The sequence below is a fragment of the Vulpes vulpes genome, chromosome 7 (assembly GCF_048418805.1).
Source record: "Vulpes vulpes isolate BD-2025 chromosome 7, VulVul3, whole genome shotgun sequence".
Classification (NCBI taxonomy): domain Eukaryota; kingdom Metazoa; phylum Chordata; class Mammalia; order Carnivora; family Canidae; genus Vulpes; species Vulpes vulpes.
The window spans coordinates 109,952,709-109,975,291 of NC_132786.1; the positions used below are offsets into that span (position 1 = coordinate 109,952,709).

The following is a 22,583-nucleotide window of genomic DNA, read 5'->3' on the forward strand; positions in this document are numbered from 1 at the left end:
CAGAGAAAGCAATGCTGTGAAGTTATACTGAGTCTCCTATGACCCTGTAAGTGAGTGCTTTGACTGGCTTAACAAAGGACATGTTTTATCATGGCATTATGGGCTCTACCAAAACACCAGATTAAACTTAATTACCTCTTTTCCTTCTACTTAATAATTTTCATATGAAATGAAGCAAATATTACCATGCAGTTTAATGTAAAACTTAAATACATTGTTTTTAACCTTGCAGATCTTTTCTTCCTAACTCTTTTATTATGAAAGCTTTTAAACATTCAGAAAAGTTGAAAGAATAGTATAGTGAATAATTCCACAGTTTTTCTTTATATTTATGTATATGTACAGTTTTGCCTTTATTATATGAAAGTAACACTATGTTGCAGACATTGTGACAGTTTACCTCCAAATACTTTGGCATGCACTCCTAAGAATAAGATCATTTCTCAGGATAATTTACAGTACCATTATCACAGCTAAGAGATTTAAAGTAATTCAATAATATCATCTAATGTCTATGTTCAAATTTCCCCACTTATTCCAAGAATTTCTTGGATCTATCCAAGATTCATGTGTTGCCTCTTGTTTGTATGATTCTCTACTTTCCTTTAATCTGGAATAGATAAAGTATTTTCAGAGATAAATTATTGTAGTTTCAGTTTTAACCTGTTATAATTCACCTTTTGAGAATGTGCCTTAATGAATGTACATGGTAAGAGGGATTCTAAGTGAGAGGGATTCTAAGAAACCAGTGGTTGTGATGCTAGAGGTAGTATGACATGGGTTCCTTGTTACATCATCTTTTTGGTTGTAATTAACTATATTATAATAACTTCAGTTTACATTATTTATTAATAAAGGTAATTCACTTTGGTAATTACATTTTTCTGTGTATCTCTTAGATACTGTGTTTTTTCACTTGCCACCCAGAAATGGAAACGGAGCCACAGTATATGGTATCTCCTGCTACCGACAAATTGAAGCCAAGGTATGGTAGTTACAATGAACAACAACAACAAAAAATTGATGTTATTTTAGATTTTTATAAACAACTTGAAATCATTTTCCCTATAGTACCAGTTTATTCACATGAATATTTTTGTAAATTGATATGGGTGACTAATTACCATAAAATATTTTGTGCATTGTTTTTGTATAGTGATACCTAAATTGTCCATTTGTCTTCAAAATACTGTATTTGAACTTTATAGTTTAATTTTCTTTTTCTAGTGTTTGGTATGTAATTTAGAAAAATGAAATGATAATGTGTGTTGTTCTTTAAGCAGCTGTTTAGAATTAGTGGAAAGTACTTGTAGTAGCTTTGAAAGACTTGCATTTATCTTAATTATCTACAACTAAGATTTTGTTAATTCTTAAATTACCTGCCTGCTTAATGCCTGAATTACTATAATAGCTCTAATTAATAGATTCACGTAAGCCAAGATGGGTAGCTTCCCCTTCCATGGTTTGCTTCTGAGCAGCACCGGTTTGTGTGTGTGTGTATGTGTGTGTTTGTGTGTTTTGTTTTAATGAAGATACTCTGTGAGTAAAAAAATCTCTTGCATTCATGACATCATTAATACTCTAAAGTAGTGAGTGTTCCGCAACTTCAGCTGCACATTGGGGTCACCTGGAGAGTTTTAAATTCTAGAGATGAGTAGATCCCAACCCCAGAGATGATGATTTAATATACTGGTTATCAGAAGGTTTTTGTTTTTTTTTTAAGATTTTATTTATTTTTTTCATGAGTGACTGAGAGAGAGTCAGAGGCATAGGCAGAGGGAGAAGCAGGTTCCATGCAGGGAGCCCGATGTGGATGGGCCTCGATCCTGGAACTCCAGGATCACACTCTGAGCTGAAGGCAAACATTCAACCACTGAGCCACCGAGGCATCCCAGTTATCAGGCGTTTTAAAAGCTTCTCGGGTGATTCCAATATGTAGTCAAGATTGGAAACACTGCTCTAAAACAGTGATTTTTTTTTTTTTTTTGATAGGAATTACTTGGAGACTTTCTTTTTAATACACACCTGGCATTTCCTTCTGACTTGAATTAGAATCTCTGGTAATAGGGGCTAAGCAATTATAAGTTTTAAGAGCCTCCTGAGGTGAATGATTAACGTAGTAAATCTTTCAGAATTTTCTTATCTTTTTATAATGACCATTTCAGATGAGATCGGGCGCGTTCAGGGTGGTATGGCCGTAGACTATGACCATTTCAAACATGCAGATAAATTTTTAAAATTGTACAATGAACACCAATGTACCCATTGTCTAGATTCAACAGTTGTTGGTGTTCTACAACATTTACTTTGTGTGTGTCTGTATTTTTCCCTGAACCATTTCAAAATAAATTGCAGGTGCAAACTCCACCATACCCAAAGTAGTTAACTACTGTGAAACAGCCCTTTGTGCATAGGGCCTGGAATATAGGACACACCTTATAAATATTTGCAGAATGAATAACTGAATTTAAAGATAAAGCTAAACCTGAGAGTTAGAGATATCCTGGTAGCTTTGTGCATTTGATTGCTTCATATACTGTTACCCTTAACAGTATGTTTCTATGAGATGAACTGAGTTGCCCCCCCGCCCCTTTCTTGGAAATCTGTTCCTTTTACTCTCATCCCCTATAGATAATGTAAACATTAATAAAATTCTCCAAAGCTGGTCAGTATTAACAGTTCTCATGCTCTGCATAGCTTTTTTTTTTTTTTTTTAGATTTATTTATTCATGAGAGACACAGACTGAGAGAGAGAGAGGCAGAGACATAGGCAGAGCGAGAAGCAGGCTTCTTGCAGGGGGCCTGATGCGGGACTCAATCCCGGATCCTGGGATCATGACCTGAGCTGAAGGCAGGCACCCAACCACTGAGCCACCCAGGTGTCCCTCTGCATAGCCTTTAAATGGCATTTCATGCTGCCTGTCTTCCTCTTCCCCTGGGTCTGACCCATTCCACAATATATTGGGATTGCCATTTTCTCCAAATTTTTTATTGTCACCTAATAACCAGGGGGATAAGACAGGTGTCCGAAGGACCTAGAACCTAGGAGAAAGACTGATTCCCTTTGAAGGAAAGTAAGACCTGATAGATTAATCTAATGAAGGCAGAGAGGTAGAAAACAGATTGAGGGAAGGCTCTGTTCTTAGTTTAGTGACTAGTCGTCAGTCATTTGAAGACACTAAAACCCCTTGGTCCTCAGGACAAGTCCAAGGAGATATCAGGCAGTACACTACAGAGGGGAAGATTAGTTCTTACTTCTTTCACCACACTATCTGAGGTTGATCAAATGAAGGCTTGTTCTTTACTAGTAGAGAACAATAGACATCTCACATAGTCCTCCTCAGAATCATCAAGGCATGAACTCTGGCTCGGAGCTGGGCTACAATACCAGTTTGCCAGCATAAACTCCAGGCAGTGTAGAAAAGCACCTTAACTGTTTGCTAGTACTTCCGTCTTGGGAGAAACAAGCTGTTTTTGTCATCCTAAACTAGCCTCTTCCCACCAGCAACAGTAGTCTCTGAAAGGGTGCCCATTTTCAAACGAGAATCAAGGACGTTTGGTTTGCATTATGGGTGTGGCAACTTATACATGAGGTACTCTTAATCACAGAGTAAGTTTCTTGAAGAGTAGGGATAATCTCTCACTGTTATATTTCCAGTGCCTACCAGATTCTGGCACAAAGTTTCCTGGCTGACTTGTTCAATAAATATATATTCTGAGATTCTAAATAAATTTGGAATTTAACTAAATGTAAGAAATTTTTCTCACTGTTATTTTTATATTGGAAGATAATGATTTTTAAATATTTCCATGAAATATTTCTAATAATGACTTTTTTATAGGCATTGAAAGTACGGCAAGCAGATGTCACCAGAGAGACCGTTCAGAAAAGTGTCTGTGTTCTAAGCAAGTTGGTAAGAGACCAAAGAACTTGTTAATGTGTTTGTTAAATGTTCATGGCAGAGTTTTGCTTGAGAATAAGGCATTATTAGAATAAAGAGAGATTATGGAAATAGTAATAGATTAAAATTCATTAGGGACTCTTATTTATTCTCATGCATCTCCTCTTTCTCTTTGCCCTTCAGCAGTTTTACTCTCATTTGCACCTCTACCCACATCTAGATAAGACGAAGGAAACCTCCTAGCTAGGTATTTGGAAAAGAGGTTGACATTTGATCAAAATGAGGTTGCTGATATATTTCATTTATCCATTTTAATTTTGTTTTCAAGACTTTGGATAAATAATATATTACTAAAACTCAAAAATATCACTCACATTTTACTGATGATATAAAAGTATATGACTCTTGATAATAACTGTAGCCTTAACTTGCTCTTTAAAAACTGAAACTTTGGGGGGCACCTGGGTAGTTCAGTCAGTTAAGTGCCTCTTGATTCCAACTCAGGGCATGATCTCAGAGTTATGAGGTTGAAGCAGGGTTGGTTTCTGCGCTCAGCAGGAAGTCAGCTTGGGATTCTCTCTTTCTCTGTCCCTCTCCCTTCCCTCTATCCCTTCCCCTGCTCACATGAGCACTCTCTCTCTAAAAAATAAACAAGTGTTTAAAAACTTAAAATTTTTGAGGAACAGAAATGATATAATGAATTTTACAATAACAATACTTTAAGGGGATCCCTGGGTGGCGCAGCGGTTTGGCGCCTGCCTTTGGCCCAGGGCGCGATCCTGGAGACCCGGGATCGAATCCCACATCGGGCTCCCGGTGCATGGAGCCTGCTTCTCCCTCTGCCTGTGTCTCTGCCTCTCTCCATCTCTCTGTGACTATCATAAATAAATAAAAATTAAAAAAAAAAATTAAAAAAAAAAAAAAAAACAATACTTTAAAATTATTTACTCTGTGTACAAGTTGATCAGATTGCATGTATCTCATATCCATGGACAATTTAAATGTAGGCTGCTTAATAAATGTTGAGTTTTTGCAAAATAGGATTTATTTTGGCTTCTACTACTAAGCTTAAAAAAAGTCCTGAATAACAATAATTTATAAATTTATACTATGGGCCTTAATAATAAGATTTTGAGGATCAGATATTTCTTCCAAGATCTTAATTTTAAAGAGAGGGCAGGAATAGACTTCATAAAAAGGCATGGCTGTAAAAGACCCCAATATCAGAACATTGGTAGATTATACGTAGTTTCTAGAAGAGTAACCTGAAAGATAGACATCAGTGAATCACTTTTTTTATACTGGGCCAGATGACCAAAGCATAGGAATACCAGATACTAAAGCAAGTGCGACATGTTGAAAGGCTTCCTGGGTAATCTTTCTTCAAAGAACAATTATAATTAAAAAAAAAAACAACACACACACACACAAAAAACAATTATAATAATAAATGTCATTTATCAGGTCTCTTTATGTAAAGTATTCTATACCAAATGCTTTTTAGATATAATTGTCATTTGAATCCTCATATAAAAACAGTGAGACGTAAGTTTTTATTGTTCTCATTTTACAAATAAAGATGTATGAGAGAAAAAAATGTCGAGACCTGTAACTATGAAGTGATAAAATCGGGATGAAAATCCGATTTTACCTGTCTTTAAACAGGCATAGAGGGTAGGGAGAGCTAGCTCACACAAAAAAGTTTGGTGCTTGTAGTGCATTATATTCTGTATATGTGTAAATATATGAAAATATATATTTAAAATATATAAAAGTTTAATGACTTTATACTTAGATACTCTTTTAATTTTTATTTTTTTAGATTTTATTTATTTATTTGAGAGAGAAAGCGAGCCCAGGCAGGAGGCGGAACAGAGGGAGAGGGAGAAGCAGACTCTCTGCTGAACAGGGAGGGAGCCCTATGCAGGGCTTGATCCCAGAACTCCAGGATCATGTCCTGAGCCAAAGGCAAACAGATGCTTAACTGACTGTGCCACCCAGGCACCCTATACCAGGATATTTTAGATGGTAATAATGATATATTAACAGGGATATTGCAGGGGGACTCTTCCAATATTACTTGTTTTAATTAATTAGGATATATATATATATATATATATATACACTATGGTCTCTGTATTCTGAGACATAGAAATCAGAAAAAAATCTAGAAAAGAACATTGAAAATAAGGATGGAAATAGAAGAGGGTCTAAAATAAAAATAAGAGTTAAGGAATAATTTTGTTGCAGTATACAAAAGAATAGGTTAAATTAGTTTTTCTTCCTGTTCTTTCAATTACAAAGCTGTAACATGTTTTGTTTTGTTTTTTTACTATTATCAAACTAATAGTACTTTTTTTTTCTTCTTTAAGCCTCTCTATGGCTTACTTCAAGCAAAACTTCAGCTCATTACGCATGCATATTTTGAAGAGAAGGATTTTTCCCAAATTTCCATTCTAAAGGTAACTGTATCCCTCTATAGATATATTTGGCTGAAAACAAATTCAATGAATTAAATAAATCTTATCAGTAATATTGTAAAGATAATATTATTACTTAAGAAAGACATTCTTCTTTGAAAATAACATTGACCTATGATCCAGCAATTGCACTACTAGGTATTTATCCTAAAGGATAGAGATTCAAAGGGGTACATGTATCCCAGTGCAGCATTATCAACAATAGCCAAACTATGGAAAGAGCCCAGACGTCCATCAACTGATGAATGGATAAAGAAGATGTGGTATGAAATCTTGCCATTTGCAACAACATGCATGGAGCTAGAGTGTATTGTATTAAGTAAAAGAAGTCTGAGAAAGCACCATATGATTTCAGTCGTATGTGGAATTTAAGAAACAAAATAAATGAACATATGGGAGGGGAGGGGAAAAAGGGGAGAGAGGGAAACAAACTATAAGAGACCCTTTAGCCAACAAACTGAGGGTTGCTGGAGGGAGGTGGGTGGGGGGTGGGCTAGAAGGGTGATGAGGATAAAGGAGGGCACATGTGACTGAATTCTCCTGAAACCAATATTGCACTGTATGCTAACTAGAATTTAAATAAAAATTTAAAAAGAAAAAAACCCACAAAAATTTGCAACTTGAAAAAAGAATATTGAAGGACAATTAATCTACCCAAAATGTACAATCGATATTTATTAAATTCAACCGCACTGCTTTTTATTAGGAAATAATGACTATAATTAACATAAGTGCTTCTATTAATGGAAAATAGCTCTTTTGCTAGGGCATTGCTTCTCTAAATTTGCTTGTCTTACTAATATGATATTAGTAACACATAATTAGTATACATAATATACTAACATACATGTTATGTTTATGTATCAGTCTTCTGGTTCCAATCTCCCAACGCAAAAAAAAAAAAAAAAAGACAAAAAAACAAAAACAGACTACGTGACTGTTTTTCTAAAGATGGATAGCTTGTTTTTCTCTCGGCTGCCATTAATGTATGGAACATAGATCTCTCCTAGATTCTAGTGAGTATAGGACAATCAGGTGTTTAGCAAGGAAGTAGAGAGAACTTAGCCTAGAATCCATACCATGTGAATGAACTAAGCTTTAAAATGAGGAAGAAGAGAAGAAGGGAGTACTGGAAACTGGTAAGGTTTCAGCGAGACCTTTACTGTTACTAAAGTTAGTGTCTGGCAAAACAAACTGCCTCAGGTAAAGAACCAGTTTTTTCCTGGTCGTCATACTTCTAATTTAGTGTCTAAAATGATTGTAAAATGTTCTAAATTGAGTCTATATTTTATAGGAGCTTTATGAACATATGAATAGTTCCTTGGGAGGAACTTCATTAGAAGGATCCCAAGTGTATCTTGGTAAGTAGCTTTTTGCAAATCAGAAGCAATGTCCTCATTTCTTTTCATTTTCTAAACTGAGTCATTTGATTAACCGAGTTGCATGTAAAACTTTATAATCAAAGTTAAGTTTCTGTATGAGATCTAAATTTAAATTCTTCGGTGTTTGATGTTGCTGCTTCCTTAAATATCTTCACTAGTATTTGTATTAATTAAGATTATAACATAATTGTAGCAATCTTTAGAGCTATTATTGTATAAAGCAAATCTCTGCTTTTCAGAAGTATAACGGAAGTTTTTTCTTCTTATGGTAATGCTGGCCAAGTCAATTCCCTGTCATAACAGAGTGGGAGAGCAAGAGAGAGATCTGCTCAATTCTTTTCTGCCCTAAGATTTTTCAAGTTGGGAGCTGTGTATGATTTATGCTATTCTGATAATCCAGAATATTCATTGGTGTCCAAGGTACTCAATTGACACTCAATAAATACTCTTTTCGTGATGAGAAACAAAGTTTGCGTCACACAGCAATTTATGCTCACTCAATTCCTATTTTAGCATTAAGTAGCCAAATTGTGGTAGTTTGCTTTTATAATCCTGTTATAAGTAAGCTAGTCACAAAACTCCTGAGAATATATTTTTCTCTGAGTTATTTTCTCTTGTCCTGTGGCAGATGATCAGAGAAGACTGTGATTTAGAAATAATAACTATGGAGTGTGGCAACCAAAAACCATGTTTAAATGATTGACTGCCACTACAGTATAAGCTTCATAATTTCCACTACAGTATAAGCTTCATAATCTCTAAACTTGTATAATTTGTAAGATATTTGTAGAATGGGGAGAAAATGTTAGAGCTACATTGTCTACAACAATAGCCATTAGCCTCATGTAGCTATTTACATTTAGATTAGAATTAATAAAAATTAAATAAAATTAAAAAGTCCAGTTTGTCAGTATACTTGCTACATTTCAAATATTCATTGGCCATATGTGGCTACTGTATTGGACAATACAGATTTAGAACATTACCATTATTGTAGGAAGTCCTATTGGACCATGTTATATTTGACTGTTAACAATTATTTGATAAATTCTGAGTAAATGTGTACATAACCAAATATTACATAAATATTTTTATATTCTTACTATTTCTATTTTTACCTACCTTTCCTTTGATTGGAAGAAACTTTCTTTGACAAAACCCAGAGATTGTCATCACAGATTAGCTTTTTTATTAACATTGTAGGTCTGTCTCCTCGAGATCTTGTGCTTCATTTTCGACATAAGGTATGATACCTTATTTAATTTATAATGTACTAAAATTGTATTCATTTATTTGAGCAAATTCTGTATGCTACAAGGTCGAATGCAGATTGTGGAATACCATATTTTAGTTCTAAGACCGTTCTCATAATGATAAAAGTTTAAAGTCTTGGTAGAGCTTATATGATAGAACTTTTGAAAGGTATAGGAATACTGTCTGTGCAGGAGTGGATACCTTTTTCTGTTGTCTTTGTAATTTCAGATGTCATGAAATTAGAATGGAAAGGAACATGTTTTAATCTTACAGAGTAGTTTACATGTTGCCCTGAGAGTGAAACATTTTCCAATAAAATATCTATACTTATGTCTTCTGATCTTTATTATTAAAGATATGTTGACTGGGACATACACAAATTGATCATTCATTTAACAAACATTTATTGAGTATCTACTATGTGAATGCCCTGGACATCCAGGAATAACGTCCTTGCCCTTGAAGGAGCTTGCAGGTATTTCAAGCAAAATAACAACTCCTTCCAAAAAGCACAATTTGTTAAGTGGTTCTTCACTAATACATAATTTTTAATTTTGCAGTATAAGTTCACAATTTTCAATGTAGTTGAAGCACTGTAGCTAATATTATTGAGTAAATCAATGTGATTATGTTTGAGAAAGGGAAAAGGCAAATGAATAAGTGCTTGAGTTATGCTTGAGTTTCTTACTTTAATGCAATATTTTTTCTTTAGGTCTTAATCCTGTTTAAACTAATTCTTCTTGAAAAAAAGGTGAGATTTGAAGGAATAGAGTAACATTTGTTTGCTTTTTAAATATACTATGTAGGGAACCCTGGGTGGCGCAGCGGTTTGGCGCCTGCCTTTGGCCCAGGGCGCGATCCTGGAGACCCAGGATTGAATCCCACGTCGGGCTCCCGGTGCATGGAGCCTGCTTCTCCCTCTGCCTGTGTCTCTGCCTCTCTCTCTCTGTGACTATCATAAATAAATAAAAATTAAAATAAATAAATAAATAAAATAAATAAATAAATATACTATGTAAAGTTAAAACTAATGGTAAAGTATAAATTAACACTTTTTTGCCTGTCATATTGTAGTAGACTAAAGCACATATTCTTGTTCAATAACACAGAATTATAAATTCATGTAGTCTTTTCTGGGGCCAATTTAAACTGACCAAAATAATAAGGGAATGTATTAGGTTACTGCAGACTTCAAGGCTGATGGATTGAACGATTCTATAGTATAATTAAGTATCGAGATTTTTTTTTCCCCATCTCTTTGTTCCACAGAGTGTAGTGCTAATTTTATCCTGCACCTGGTTTCCTTTGTAGTGTAGGTTAACTGCCAACAGTAAGGTTTCAACTCAAGATATTGATTGCAGTGTTGTGACTCCAGCCCTGGGTCAAGGCTCCATGCTCAGTGGGGAGTCTGCTTGAGATCCTCTCCTTCTGCCCTTCCCTCCACTATTGCCGACACTCATACTCTCTAAAATAAATAAATAAAGTGGGACACCTCGGCGGCTCAGTTGGTTAAATGGCCGACTCTTGATTTAGGCTCGGGTTTTGATCTCAGAGTCATGGGATCAGCCCTCCACCCCCACCCCCTGGACTCTGCTCAGCGCAGAGCCTGCTTGTCCCTCACCCTCCCCATCTGCTGCTCACCCTGCTTGCTAGTGCGTTCTCACTCTCTCTCTGAAATAAATGAATAAAATCTTCAATAAGTAAATAAAATCTTTTTAAAAAGTTGGTGGTAGTGAGAATACCTATTCCCAAACCATTTAATAAGAATCTTCCTTTCAATTTGTTTAGACACATGAGGCCATGTGTCTGGAGTGAACAAATAAATTGTTACCAAAGAAGTGCATATACTGGTTGGTTTAAACTTGAGTTCCAGATCATTCTCTAGTACAAAAAGATAGAATCGCCATGATTTTAGACCAAGGGTGTGCAAACAAGGCCCCAGGACCAAATCTGGCCCACTATCTATTTTTATAATGTTTTATCAGTTATACACATTCATATACTGATTGCTTATGGCTGCTTTTGCACTATAGTGGCAGAGTCAAATAGTTGTGACAGAGACTATATGTATCACCTACAAAGGAAGAATACTTAATATTTGACCCTTTATAGAAAAAGTTTACTGACCTCTGGTTTAGACTAATAAGGAACCAGTTTTGGATATGGGGCCAGTTTTATATACTATTTTACTGTGCTAAGTGGAGTAGGGGTAGAATGGATGTTGGAAAGTCAGCCATTTATAATGTCAATTGTGGTTTGTTACCTTAAAAATATCTATTTGTGGGAATCCCTGGGTGGCTCAGCGGTTTAGCACCGCCTTCAGCCTGGGCGTGATCCTGGAGACCCGGGATCAAGTCCCACATCGGGCTCCCTGCGTGGGGCCTGCTGCTCCCTCTGCTTGGGTCTCTGCCCCTCTCTGTGTGTCTCTCATGAATAAATAAATAAATCTTTTAAAAAAAAGTTATTGGTTGGCACAGTAGTAGTTCTCATATTTATTTTCCAGAATTAATGTGAGTTGGACACAAAGCTCCATCTAAGATATTCTGTCACAGAATAATTTATAATAATGAATTATCAGTGAATAAGTACTGGCTCTCCTTGTATATTCTACATGATTCAAATGACTAAAGAGATTCGGAGGGGTTTTTTTGTTGTTGTAATGATGTTTCATTGAACGTTAAGTGAAAAGTTTATCCAAGTACATATCAAGCCCATGATCCCAATTTTACAAGCAAATGTTCATTAAAAAGAGACAAGAAGGAAAGACATCAACAGTTTGGTGAGAATATACGTTATATTTTTATATTAAAGATTTTATTGATTGATTTAGAGCATGAGCAGTGGGAAAGCAGAGGGAGAGGGGGAGAGAAATTCTCAAGCAGACTCGGCACTGAGTGCAGAGCCCAACACAGGGCTCAGTCTCAAGACCCTGAGATCATGACCTGAGCCAAAATCAAGAGTTAGACACACTTAACTGGTTTAGCTATCCAAGTGCCCCGAGTTTATATTCTTAAGAAGGAAATATGTTTCTAGTTTTCTGTAAAACCATATGTATTTCTTCTTCAAAGAGAAAAAAAATGTTTTTTAAATGAATGAATCTAACATATGTGCAGTGTTTTACCTTTTTAAAGTTTTTAGGGGTGCCTGGGTGGCTCAGTCTGTTAAACGTCTGCCTTTGGCTCAGGTCATGAACCCCGGTCCTAGGATCAAGCCCTGCATCAGGCTCCCTGCTCAGCAAAGACCCTGCTTCTGGGATCCCTGGGTGGCACAGCAGTTTAGCGCCTGCCTTTGGCTCAGGGAGCGATCCTGGAGACCCAGGATCAAATCCCACATCGGGCTCCCGGTGCATGGAGCCTGCTTCTCCCTCTGCCTGTGTCTCTGCCTCTCTCTTTCTCTCTGTGTGACTATCGTAAATTAAAAAAAAAAAAAAAAAAAAAAAACCCTGCTTCTCCTTCTGCCTCTGCCTGCCACTCCCCTGTTTGTGCTCTCTCTCTGTCAAATAGATAGATAAAATCTTTTTAAAAGTTTAAAAGTTATTTTAAAAATAAGGTTTTTAATTGTAAAATACACGAAACACCTAATTTACCATCTTTTTTTTTTTTTAAGATTTATTTATTTATGATAGACATAGAGAGGCAGAGACACAGGAGGAGTGAGAAGCAGGCTCCATGCCAGGAGCCTGACGCGGGACTCGATCCTGGGACTCCAGGATCGCGCCCTGGGCCAAAGGCAGGCACTAAACCGCTGAGCCACCCAGGGATCCCCCCTAATTTACCATCTTAACCAGTTTTAATTGTGTAGTTGAGTGGCACTGAGTATATCCACATTGTTGTGCTGTCATCATCATCCAATCACAGACTCTTCATTGTGCAAAGCTAAAACTAACTCCCAGATTTCCTCTCTCCACTGACAGTGACCCTTCTACTTATTGTTACTACGAATTTGTCTACTCTGAGTTCCTTATACAAGTGAAATCATGCAGTATTTGCCTTTTTGTGACTGGCTTTTTGTATTAAGCATAGTGTCCTCAAGTCTGATACATGTATATCACGAGTCAGAATTTCCTTCCTATCTATCTATCTATCTATTTATTTATGATTTTGTTTATTTATGAGAGACACACAGAGAGAGACAGAGACACACAGAGGAAAAAGTAGGCTCCATGTAGGGAGCCCAATGTGGGACGTGATCCCAGGCCTCCAGGATCACGCCCTGGGGTGAAGGTGGCGCTAAACCTCTGAGCCACCTAGGCTGCCTTCCTTCCCTTTAAAAAAAAAAAACAAAACTGAGTGATACTCATTGTATGTACATACTACATTTTGTTTATCCCTTCATCCTTTGATGGATATTGGGTTGCTTCCACCTTTTGGCTCTTATGAATAATGCTACTATGAACAATGGTATGCATACATCTCTTGAAGACCCTGCCTCCAATTCTTTTGGGTATATACCCAGAAGTGGTATTGCTAGAGATGGTAGTTCTATTTTTAATTTTTTTGAGCAATCCCCATACTGTTTCCATAGTGGTTGCACCATTTTACATTCCTGCCAACAGTGCACAAGGTTTCCATTGTCTCTACACCTTTACCAATACTTGTTATTTTTTAGTTTTTTGATAGTAGCTGTCCTAATAGGAGTGAGATGGTATCTCCTGGTCTTGATTTGCATTTCCCTAATGGGTTGTAATATTGAGCACCATTTTGTGTGCTTGTTGGTCATTTGTATGTCTTCCTTGAAGAAATATATGTTCACTCAGGTTTGGGGGCTTTTTTGTTTTGTTTTTTGCTTGTTGAGTTGTAGGTTTCAAACTTTGTTATTGCAGTTTATAATAAAAGTGTTTTACATTGCAATCCAGAGCACACATGGATATACAAATCTGAAACAAAAATCTTGCAAAATAGTACTTAGCCTAGCTACATGTAGTGGCATTTATGATCACATAACTTTAATGTGGCAAATCACAGGTACTCTTTGTATATTGATTTGATGAAATAAGGATGTCCTTTAATGCAACCCTTGGTTTCTCTGTATTTGCAAAGTGCTCCTTAAGATCATTCTGTAAGGAAAACAGAAAATTGTGGGTGCTATGCTCTGTCAAATAGGACTTCAGTGTCACTAAATGATTTAATTGTTTAAAAAAGGAAAAAAAAAAACTTGTAAGCAAATCTTTTGCTTGTTTTTTCAACTAATTTAATGATAACCAAGTGTTTTAATGCAACATCTAATCCTGTTTTTTTTCCATTTTTAATCATGAAAAATGTTGAACCTACAAAAAAGTTGATAGAATACCGTAATGAACTTTTACACATTTGATTTGTATGTGTCAGTAACATTTTGCTACTTTTACATTATATTGCTTTATTTATATGTTCATTTTCCCCCCACCCTGAATCCTAATAATTTTAAAGTCATGGTACTTCACCCCTAAACACTTTAAGATTTTTTTTAAAAGATTGTATTTATTTATTTGACGGGAGAGAGAGAAGGAGAACAGGAGTGGCTAGGGTAGGGGGCAGAGGGAGAGGAGGAAGCAAGCTTCCCACTTGAGCAGGGAATCTGACACAGGGCTCAATCTCAGGAACCGAGGATCAAGACCTGAGCCACTAAGGCACCCCAGGATGTATTTCTTAAGAATATGAGTATATTCCCATATAACCAAGAAACTGTTTTCACATTCAAGAAGTTATAACATTTGTACAATAAATGATATCTAATATGCAGTCCATTTTCAAATTTCTTCAGATGTTTTAATAAATCCTATAAACTGGTTGTTTCACTCTGGGGACCAAGGATCATGTGTTGCCTTGCCTTGTGGTTCTCTTTAATCTCAAGCAGCTCTACCACCTTGTTCTTTCTTTTGTTGTTGTTTCTTTCTGGTTTTTTGGGGGGTATTTTTTCTGTTTTTTTTTTTAAGAATCTAGACTAAATTATAAGATTAGATTCATCTGATTATTTTCTTTTGGCTAATTTCAGGTTAAACTTTTGGGGCAAGACTGCTATACAAGTGGTGGTGTGTCCTCAGAGTTATCACACCAGGAGGCCCATAACTGTTTGTAGTATTATTGGTGATGTGAAACTTGATCATTTGATTAAAATGATAGTCCCCAGATTTCTTCATAGTGAAGTACTTTGCAACTAATAGCTAATCTATGGGCTGATAAATTTGAAGCTATGTGAATGTCCTGTTGCCCAACAACTTTTCACAGTAGTTTTAGCTTCTGTTGTTAATTTTTAACTGAATCATGATGGATGTTTGGTAATTTTTTTATTCTTTCATTAATGATATATTTATTAGGTTGTTATTCTTTTGTAAAGAATTTTTTCCTTTTCTACACTCCCCCTTTTTTATGTTGTAGATTCATGAATATTCTGATTTAATTTTGATTTAATCCATTTCAGGTTCTCTTTTATATTTCTCCAGTGAATAAATTGGTGGGTGCCCTGATGACTGTATTATCCCTTTTTCCAGGTAAGAGGGTGACAGTATCTACTCTTCCTATCATTTAACCTATACTAGAACTTTCAATGATAAAAATTTTTAGGAATAAATTTGTTAGGGATAACATTTCTATTTTAACATGATTTTCTTTTGGCAAAGGGTCTATTTTATAAGAGATTTCTCTCTTTTTTAATTATAACATGTGCAAGTATAACTTATTAATATTTTTATAGGAGACTTCCACTATTTAGAATGGAATATGCAGTTCTTACTTTTTCTCACCTTATTGTAAGCCAAGCTCTTCTATTGTATGTTGTAGGCATGATTGAACATGGTCTCAGTGACTGTTCTCAGTACAGACCCCGAAAGAGTATGTCTGAAGATGCTGGGCTTCATGAAAGTAATCCCTCTGCAAATGATTTTCTTTCTATGTCTACTCCTGACATTTCAAATACCAACTCAGGAACTGTTAAGAAAATTATAACAGGAAGCCATGGAGGAGATGTTGGCATCAAGACCGAAGAACCATTGCTCCAAATAGAAGATGACAGCAGCAAAGGACAAGAACTCAATGATACTAGTCAATATTTGAAACCTCCTTCCCGCCCATCTCCAGAGTCTTCAGAAAGTGACTGGGAGACCTTGGATCCTAGTGTCTTAGAGGACCCTACCTTGAAAGAAAGGGAACAGGTTGGGTCAGAACAGACAAACTCATTTCCAAAGGAGTCTGTACCCTCAGACAGTCCTCCAATTACTGTACAACCTCAAGCTAACACGGGCCAGGCGGTCCTGATACCAGGGCTAATTTCTGGTTTGGAAGAGGACCAATATGGCATGCCCCTGGCCATCTTCACAAAGGTAAAGTTTAGTGTGTGCTTAAGATTTATTTATTTGAGAGTACATACATGAGTGGGGGTGGGGGGGAGAGGGAGAGGCAGAGGGGAAAGGAGAAAGACAGAATCTCAAGCAGACTCCCCACTGAGCCAGGAGTCCAATGGGAGGCTCAGTTTTACAACCCTGAGATCATGACCTGAGCAGAAATCAAGAGTTGGATGCTTAACTGACCGAGCCACCTAGGTTCCCCTAGTGTTCCTTATTGAGGCCCTTAAAGAATCTGACAACCCTTGTATTTTTTTTTTTACCTTATTTATTTTTCTGAGAGGAGAGTAAGGGAGGGGCAAAGGGAGAGAATCCTCAAGCAGATTACCCCTGAGTTTGGAGCCCAACACAGGGCTCGATCCCACAACCCATGAGATGATAACCTGAGCCAAAACCAAGAGTTGGATGATAAACCAACTGAGCCACCCAGGTACCCCCCTGACAACCCTTTTAGAGTTTAACTTAGAGTGTTGAACACATTTTCAGGTCTGAAAATTTGCCTTGAAAACTGTAAAATACATACCAAATGTATAGTGTTTCATATTGCCAGATAACCATACTAAGCTATAAATTCTTATACCCATGAACTTGCACTCTACCATGAAAGACAGATACATCTTTCTGGTAACTAGAGCAAAGTTTTATGGTTTCTCTAAATACCATCCTTTATGCATGAAGTAATAAAACTATGTGAAAAAGAAAGATGGGTAGTATTGACCTGAACATGTATTTCTTCCTCTGTGATAAATTCTTTCTCAGTTTATCAAGTTTTACAAATAAGTATTTGCCCCAAGTCAGTATTGCAGTATAGTTAACAGAGAATGCTTTGTTCATTTTGTGGCCTGATGGGGGATTCTCAAATTATCTTACTTTGTTTTATGATTGAATTAATGCACAGTTTCTTAAAACTGGGATTTAGAAACTTAGGGAAAAAACACAGGGCACGCCAACTGTTGGTTATGGTTGGTAGCCACCAGTTACAGGTTTTCTGAACTCACATGTGGGTGTTAGGACTGCCTGTACTTGTTGAAGCCCTTTCTTGGGTGTTTCACCCACCCTCTAATTTTTATCGTGTGGAGATATCAAAAGGGCAATTAACTGGGGAGGGATTTTGTTTTTGTCTATGAGGTTGCTGAATTAAAGCAATGTAAACATATATTTTGTGGGCTACCAATGAACCATGTTTGGCAGAATTTTCTATTTGTATACATTATGCCACTACTGAATGTATGATACCATCATCGTTATGGTAAATAAAATGTTTTTCTTTTTGGTTCTATGTTTTATTATACACTGATTAAAATCTAATTTGTTATTCAATCACAATTGTAAATACAAGTACTGATTCTTTTATGTCAGTAACTTTGGAGTATGAAATACTCTTTTTTTATTGAAGTATAGTTGACATAATGAAATATTCTTAAAACTGAATTGCCTTTAGGCTTTTTTTTCCTCTCTTGAAGATCATAAAGGACTTCTTCAGAAGGAATTAGGCTAGCCAAACAGCTTAAAGTAATTTTTAAAATAGCCAGAGAGAAGCTAGGGTGCCGGGAGAATATTGTTGAAGGTAGGATATTGAGCTTTGAAGAGAATAAGCTGACTAGTCCCTTGACTCAATGAACTTATACATAATAAAACATTTCTGTCTAGAAGATATGCCCCAGCTTTCCAGTTTTCTCCCTGATACTTGAAATTACTGGAGGATGATGCCTTTCATGTCAGTTTTAGAAATGAGCTTTACTGAGTCAATACTATGGATACCAGATGCTGAAATATACTTAAACCTGTCCTAGGAGCTGATTTGGGAAGTGTAGGGAAAAACTGGAGTGCAGAGGGAGAGGAGATAGGATTGGAGGCAGCTTTCGAGTCCAGTGCCCACAGGGGGAAGGGGAAGAACTAGGGGAACCAAAGGAGAAGGAGGAAAATTAGAAAACTCTCCCATGTGATATGTGTGCTCTGCTGAACTCTACCACTTTAGAACCAGAGAAATGTTGGAGTGAGGGAAATAGAAGAGAGCTAAAGAGGAAGTTGGGGTAGCTATTTTCAGATGTGAAAAACAGTCCTGAGGGCTTTTCTTATGCTTTCCTGATTTTAAATCTTCCTACCAATTCCTACTGGAATTGGCCACACACTGGAGCAAAGCCATTACAGTAGAGCCATTACAGTAGGACCGGCCAGAAGGCCTAGAGCCTTGGGAGTTAAGGTTTGCACTTGCTTTAATCTCATGATTTCTCTTTTTTAGTTATGAGGCAATATTTATTATTTGGTAAAAATTAGTTGGACCTTACCATAAATGGAACTCTGAAAAGTCACCTCGATTGAAGTAACTCTTAATTGAATACAAAGGATTTTTATTTTTAGTACTTAAGGGATAGGAAAAATGATTTTAGGTAATCACTAAAAAAAATATTTTTGAGTCTATTAGTTTTTTTTTAAAGATTAGCTACTTTTGTCATTTTGGTTTTTGTTTTTAAAGATTTTACTTATTTTTGAGAGGGAGAGAGAGCAAGAACACGAGTGGAGGAGGGTGGTGAGGAGCAGAAGAGGGAGTAAGGGGGGGAGGGAAGATCTCAAGCAGACCCCACACTGAGCCTGTCCCCGTGTGGGGCTTGATCCCATGACCCTGAGATCATGACCTGAGCCAAAATCAGGAGTCAGCCATTTAACCAACTGAGCCACTCAGGTGCCTAATACAATTTTTAAACATACAATTTAGTAGTGTTATGTTCACATCACTGTGCTATAGTTCCTCATCTTAAACTGAAACATACATTATTTATCTTTTTGTGACTGGCCTGTTGAACTTAACGTAATGTTCTCAAGGTTCATCCATACTGTAACATAGGTCACCATTTCTGCCCTTTTCAAGGCTGAATAATATTCCGTTGTATGTATATATCACACACTGTTTATCCAACCATCTGTCAGTGGACATTTGGATTGCTTCCACACTTTGGCTATCGTGAATGCTGCTGCAAGTAATGAATGTTTCAGGGTTTTTTTTGTTTGTTTTGTTTTTTACTATTATATTATTGTAGCTCCAAATATGGAAATTAAAGTACTCTAGAAAAGTGAAAAGCCAGAAGTGGGCTTGAGTGTGGAGGCTGTTTATGTTTATGGAGGTGCACCGTACTCTTGTTGCTACCATACAATAAAGGATTTTTTAAAATTTAAGAAAAATAGACCATTGTTAAAATAAATTACAACATGGGGCACCCGGTAGCTCCATCCATTGAGGGACTGCCTTCGGCTCAGGCCGTGATCTCAGGGTCCTGGGATCCAGCCCCATGTGGGGCTCCCTGCTCAGTGAGGAGCCTGCTTCTCCCCGCCACTGATGTGCGCGCGCGCGCTCTCTCTCTCTCTCTCTCTCATAAATAAAAATCTTATATGTATATAAGTATATATGTATACTTTTTTTAAAAAGTAACTGACACAATTTTAAGGTTATTTTGAAATATTTTAAGTTTGTAAATATGTAATACTTTCACATGTTTCTAAGTATCTATAGGGCAGCCCCCGTGGTGCAGCGGTTTAGCGCCGCCTGCAGCCTGGGGTGTGATCCTGGAGACCTGGGATCGAGTCCCACGTCGGGCTCCCTGCATGGAGCCTGCTTCTCTCTCTGGCTGTGTCTCTGCCTCTCTTTCGCTCTCTCTGAATAAATAAATAAATAAATCTTAAAAAAAAAAAAGGTTGCATCTAAAAAAATAAATAAATAAAGTATCTATAAAATGTCTCCCTTTCATTCCATCCCCTGCTACTCAGATGCTCTCTCTTCCAGTAGTAACCAGCATTATCAGTGTCTTCTGTTTTTCTCTAGGGGTATTTTTTTTTAATTTTTATTTATTTATGATAGTCACACAGAGAGAGAGAGAGAGGCAGAGACACAGGCAGAGGGAGAAGCAGGCTCCATGCACTGGGAGCCCGACGTGGGATTCGATCCAGGGTCTCCAGGATCGCGCCCTGGGCCAAAGGCAGGCGCTAAACTGCTGCGCCACCCAGGGATCCCCCTCTGGGGGTATTTTATGCATACACAATGTATAGATATTCTCCCTCCTTTTATACACAAATGGTAGAAAACTATTCCCCACTTTAATACCCCTTATTCTTTTTTTTTTTATCAAATACTCCTTGGAAGTGAATTTCATCACTCCTAATTGCTGCTGGATGTTCCATTGTACAGATGACTGATTTATAAGAAGTAGAATGCTGGTCAGAGAGCATGTGTATAGTTTCTTAAGGAATGTAATTTTTTATATTTCTAAAGTGTTGAACTATTGATTATTTTACAACATACTTTTACAACATATAGAGAGCATTCAATATTGTAGTATTTATGTTTAGAAATAGATATTTGAGTGCTGGGGGAGTCTATTGTTTTTAAGTATGTAGCTCACAAAGTAAAGCATGACCCCTTGAGCTTTAAACCATCTGACTGATCCTGAATGAGGGGCGGGGGCTGGAGGGGGAGTGTCTTTTCAAAAAGCCTTTAGTCCCAGGAGGGGTGTGGGTTGAAAAGGACCGTACTGAGTATCTCTAATGCATGGACAGTTTATTTTTGCGGCCTTTATTGGTTAGCATTTTATAGAACACAGGAAGATTGTCAAGAAAAGGAATAAAACCAGGTTATTGGACCTATATTCCAACTTTTAGAAGTCTTCTCTCCCATATTAAGTACTTAACCACCTGTTAGGCACAACACATATTCTGGGATGTGGTAAAGAACATGAAGTAGCAAAATAGATGTCTCCTACACTCTCATGCGGTAATATAACATATCATCCAGAGGATGCTATCTAGTTCAGTGGGTTTTTTTTTAAGTGATGAAAAGTAAAAAAAAAAAAAAAAAGAAGAAGAAGAAGAAGAAAGAAACTCAAGTCACAGGACTTGAGATTGAAAACAAGTGTGCCTTCTTGGCTTCATACACAAGTTATGCCACTTGGAAATCTGTCTTGATTAGAATCTCCCAAAAGAAGTGCCATATCCTCCTTCACTGCATCATTGAAGTGTTAACATCTTTATTCTCTGGAAATTTGTACTGTGCTTTGGCAATTCAAATATAATTTTCAGGGCTGTATTTTCAAATACAATCCAAATAGAAGTTAATTAAATATACAGTTATTGCTAGTGTGGTTTTTGTTTGTTTTTTGTTTTAAACATTTAGTAGCAAATATCTTGAAATATTTTTGCATGATTTTCAACAACAGGGCAATAAAACAAATGCCGTGCAAGTGCTTTGCTATTCTTATAACAGTATGTTGGTGGTTTTGTGTTTTCAAATTTTCCTGAAAGAACTAACAGCTTTCTGCTAAACAACATACTTTTTCGTGGGCTTAAAACTTCATTTCCCAAATAAAAAAGTCCAATTCCTTAGTTACTGTGGAGGCTTTTGAATTGAACTGAGAATAAAATGATCAAGTTAAGATAGTTTTCATGTTAGACCACCTCTCATGGAAAAGGTGAGCGATTAACTGGACTCGGTGCAGTCAAGACCTGAAGTTCCCCTGAAATTGTACTGTAGTGAGTCAAAGATGAACTCAGTTAGAGATCCGGCAACAGACGAGATCCGGAAGTTTCATTTCCTAGTATTAGCTCTCTAGGCTTGAACAGAGAAGTGGCTGTCCTATTACTTTTCTGATGCTATCTCTCACTCTTGTGATTCTTAGGGATATCTGTGTTTGCCTTATATGGCATTGCAGCAGCATCATCTTCTCTCTGATGTCACCGTCCGTGGATTCGTTGCTGGGGCTACTAACATCCTTTTCCGACAACAGAAGCACCTCAGTGATGCTATTGTGGAGGTGGGCTTATGTATGAGCGTGTGTCCTTGACACTGCTGGTCCCTGTTTTTCTTTCTTAACTGGAATTCTGACAGCATAGGAATGACACTAATAAAGGTAAAAATTCCTGTGCCGGCATTCTGTGCACCTTAGGTATATTAACTGATCCGATTCTTCTTACAGCCTATGAGATAGGCATTATTGCTATTCATAAACGAGTGGAAGCTAAGGAGCAGAGAGATCAAATGGCTAGTAAGTGGGTGAGCCAGGATTGCTTAATATGTTCCTGATATCAGGAAGAAGGAACTACAGATAAATATTTGACATCAACATATGAGAAATTTAAATCATGTGTTCAGTTTTACAATTGAAAGAACTTTTTAAAAAAGGAAATTTCACCCACCTTAGGTTTTTATAGATTCTAATAGAAATTACCAAAACATGCTTCGTGGGAAAATGAATAATGAAAT

At 36.8% G+C, this 22,583-nt stretch overlaps 1 protein-coding gene across 5 annotated transcripts in view; it reads left to right on the forward strand.

Moving 5' to 3' along the window:
* Positions 1–22,583, forward strand: part of AVL9 (AVL9 cell migration associated) — a 62,402-nt gene that overhangs the window by 20,472 nt on the left and 19,347 nt on the right. For 4 of the 5 annotated variants that reach the window (XR_012002745.1, XR_012002746.1, XR_012002747.1 and 1 more), the window contains exons 3-11: positions 900–985; positions 3,843–3,914; positions 6,275–6,364; positions 7,677–7,743; positions 8,968–9,008; positions 9,731–9,769; positions 15,418–15,487; positions 15,777–16,315; positions 22,000–22,134. Coding sequence is in view for 2 of the 5 variants with exons in the window: in XM_072764691.1 (XP_072620792.1) it covers positions 900–985; positions 3,843–3,914; positions 6,275–6,364; positions 7,677–7,743; positions 8,968–9,008; positions 9,731–9,769; positions 15,418–15,487; positions 15,777–16,315; positions 22,000–22,134 (1,139 nt within the window). In the remaining 3 variants the exon portion in view is untranslated. The remainder of the gene's footprint in view (positions 1–899; positions 986–3,842; positions 3,915–6,274; positions 6,365–7,676; positions 7,744–8,967; positions 9,009–9,730; positions 9,770–15,417; positions 15,488–15,776; positions 16,316–21,999; positions 22,135–22,583) is intronic. The other variant, XM_072764692.1, reaches the window with a different exon arrangement.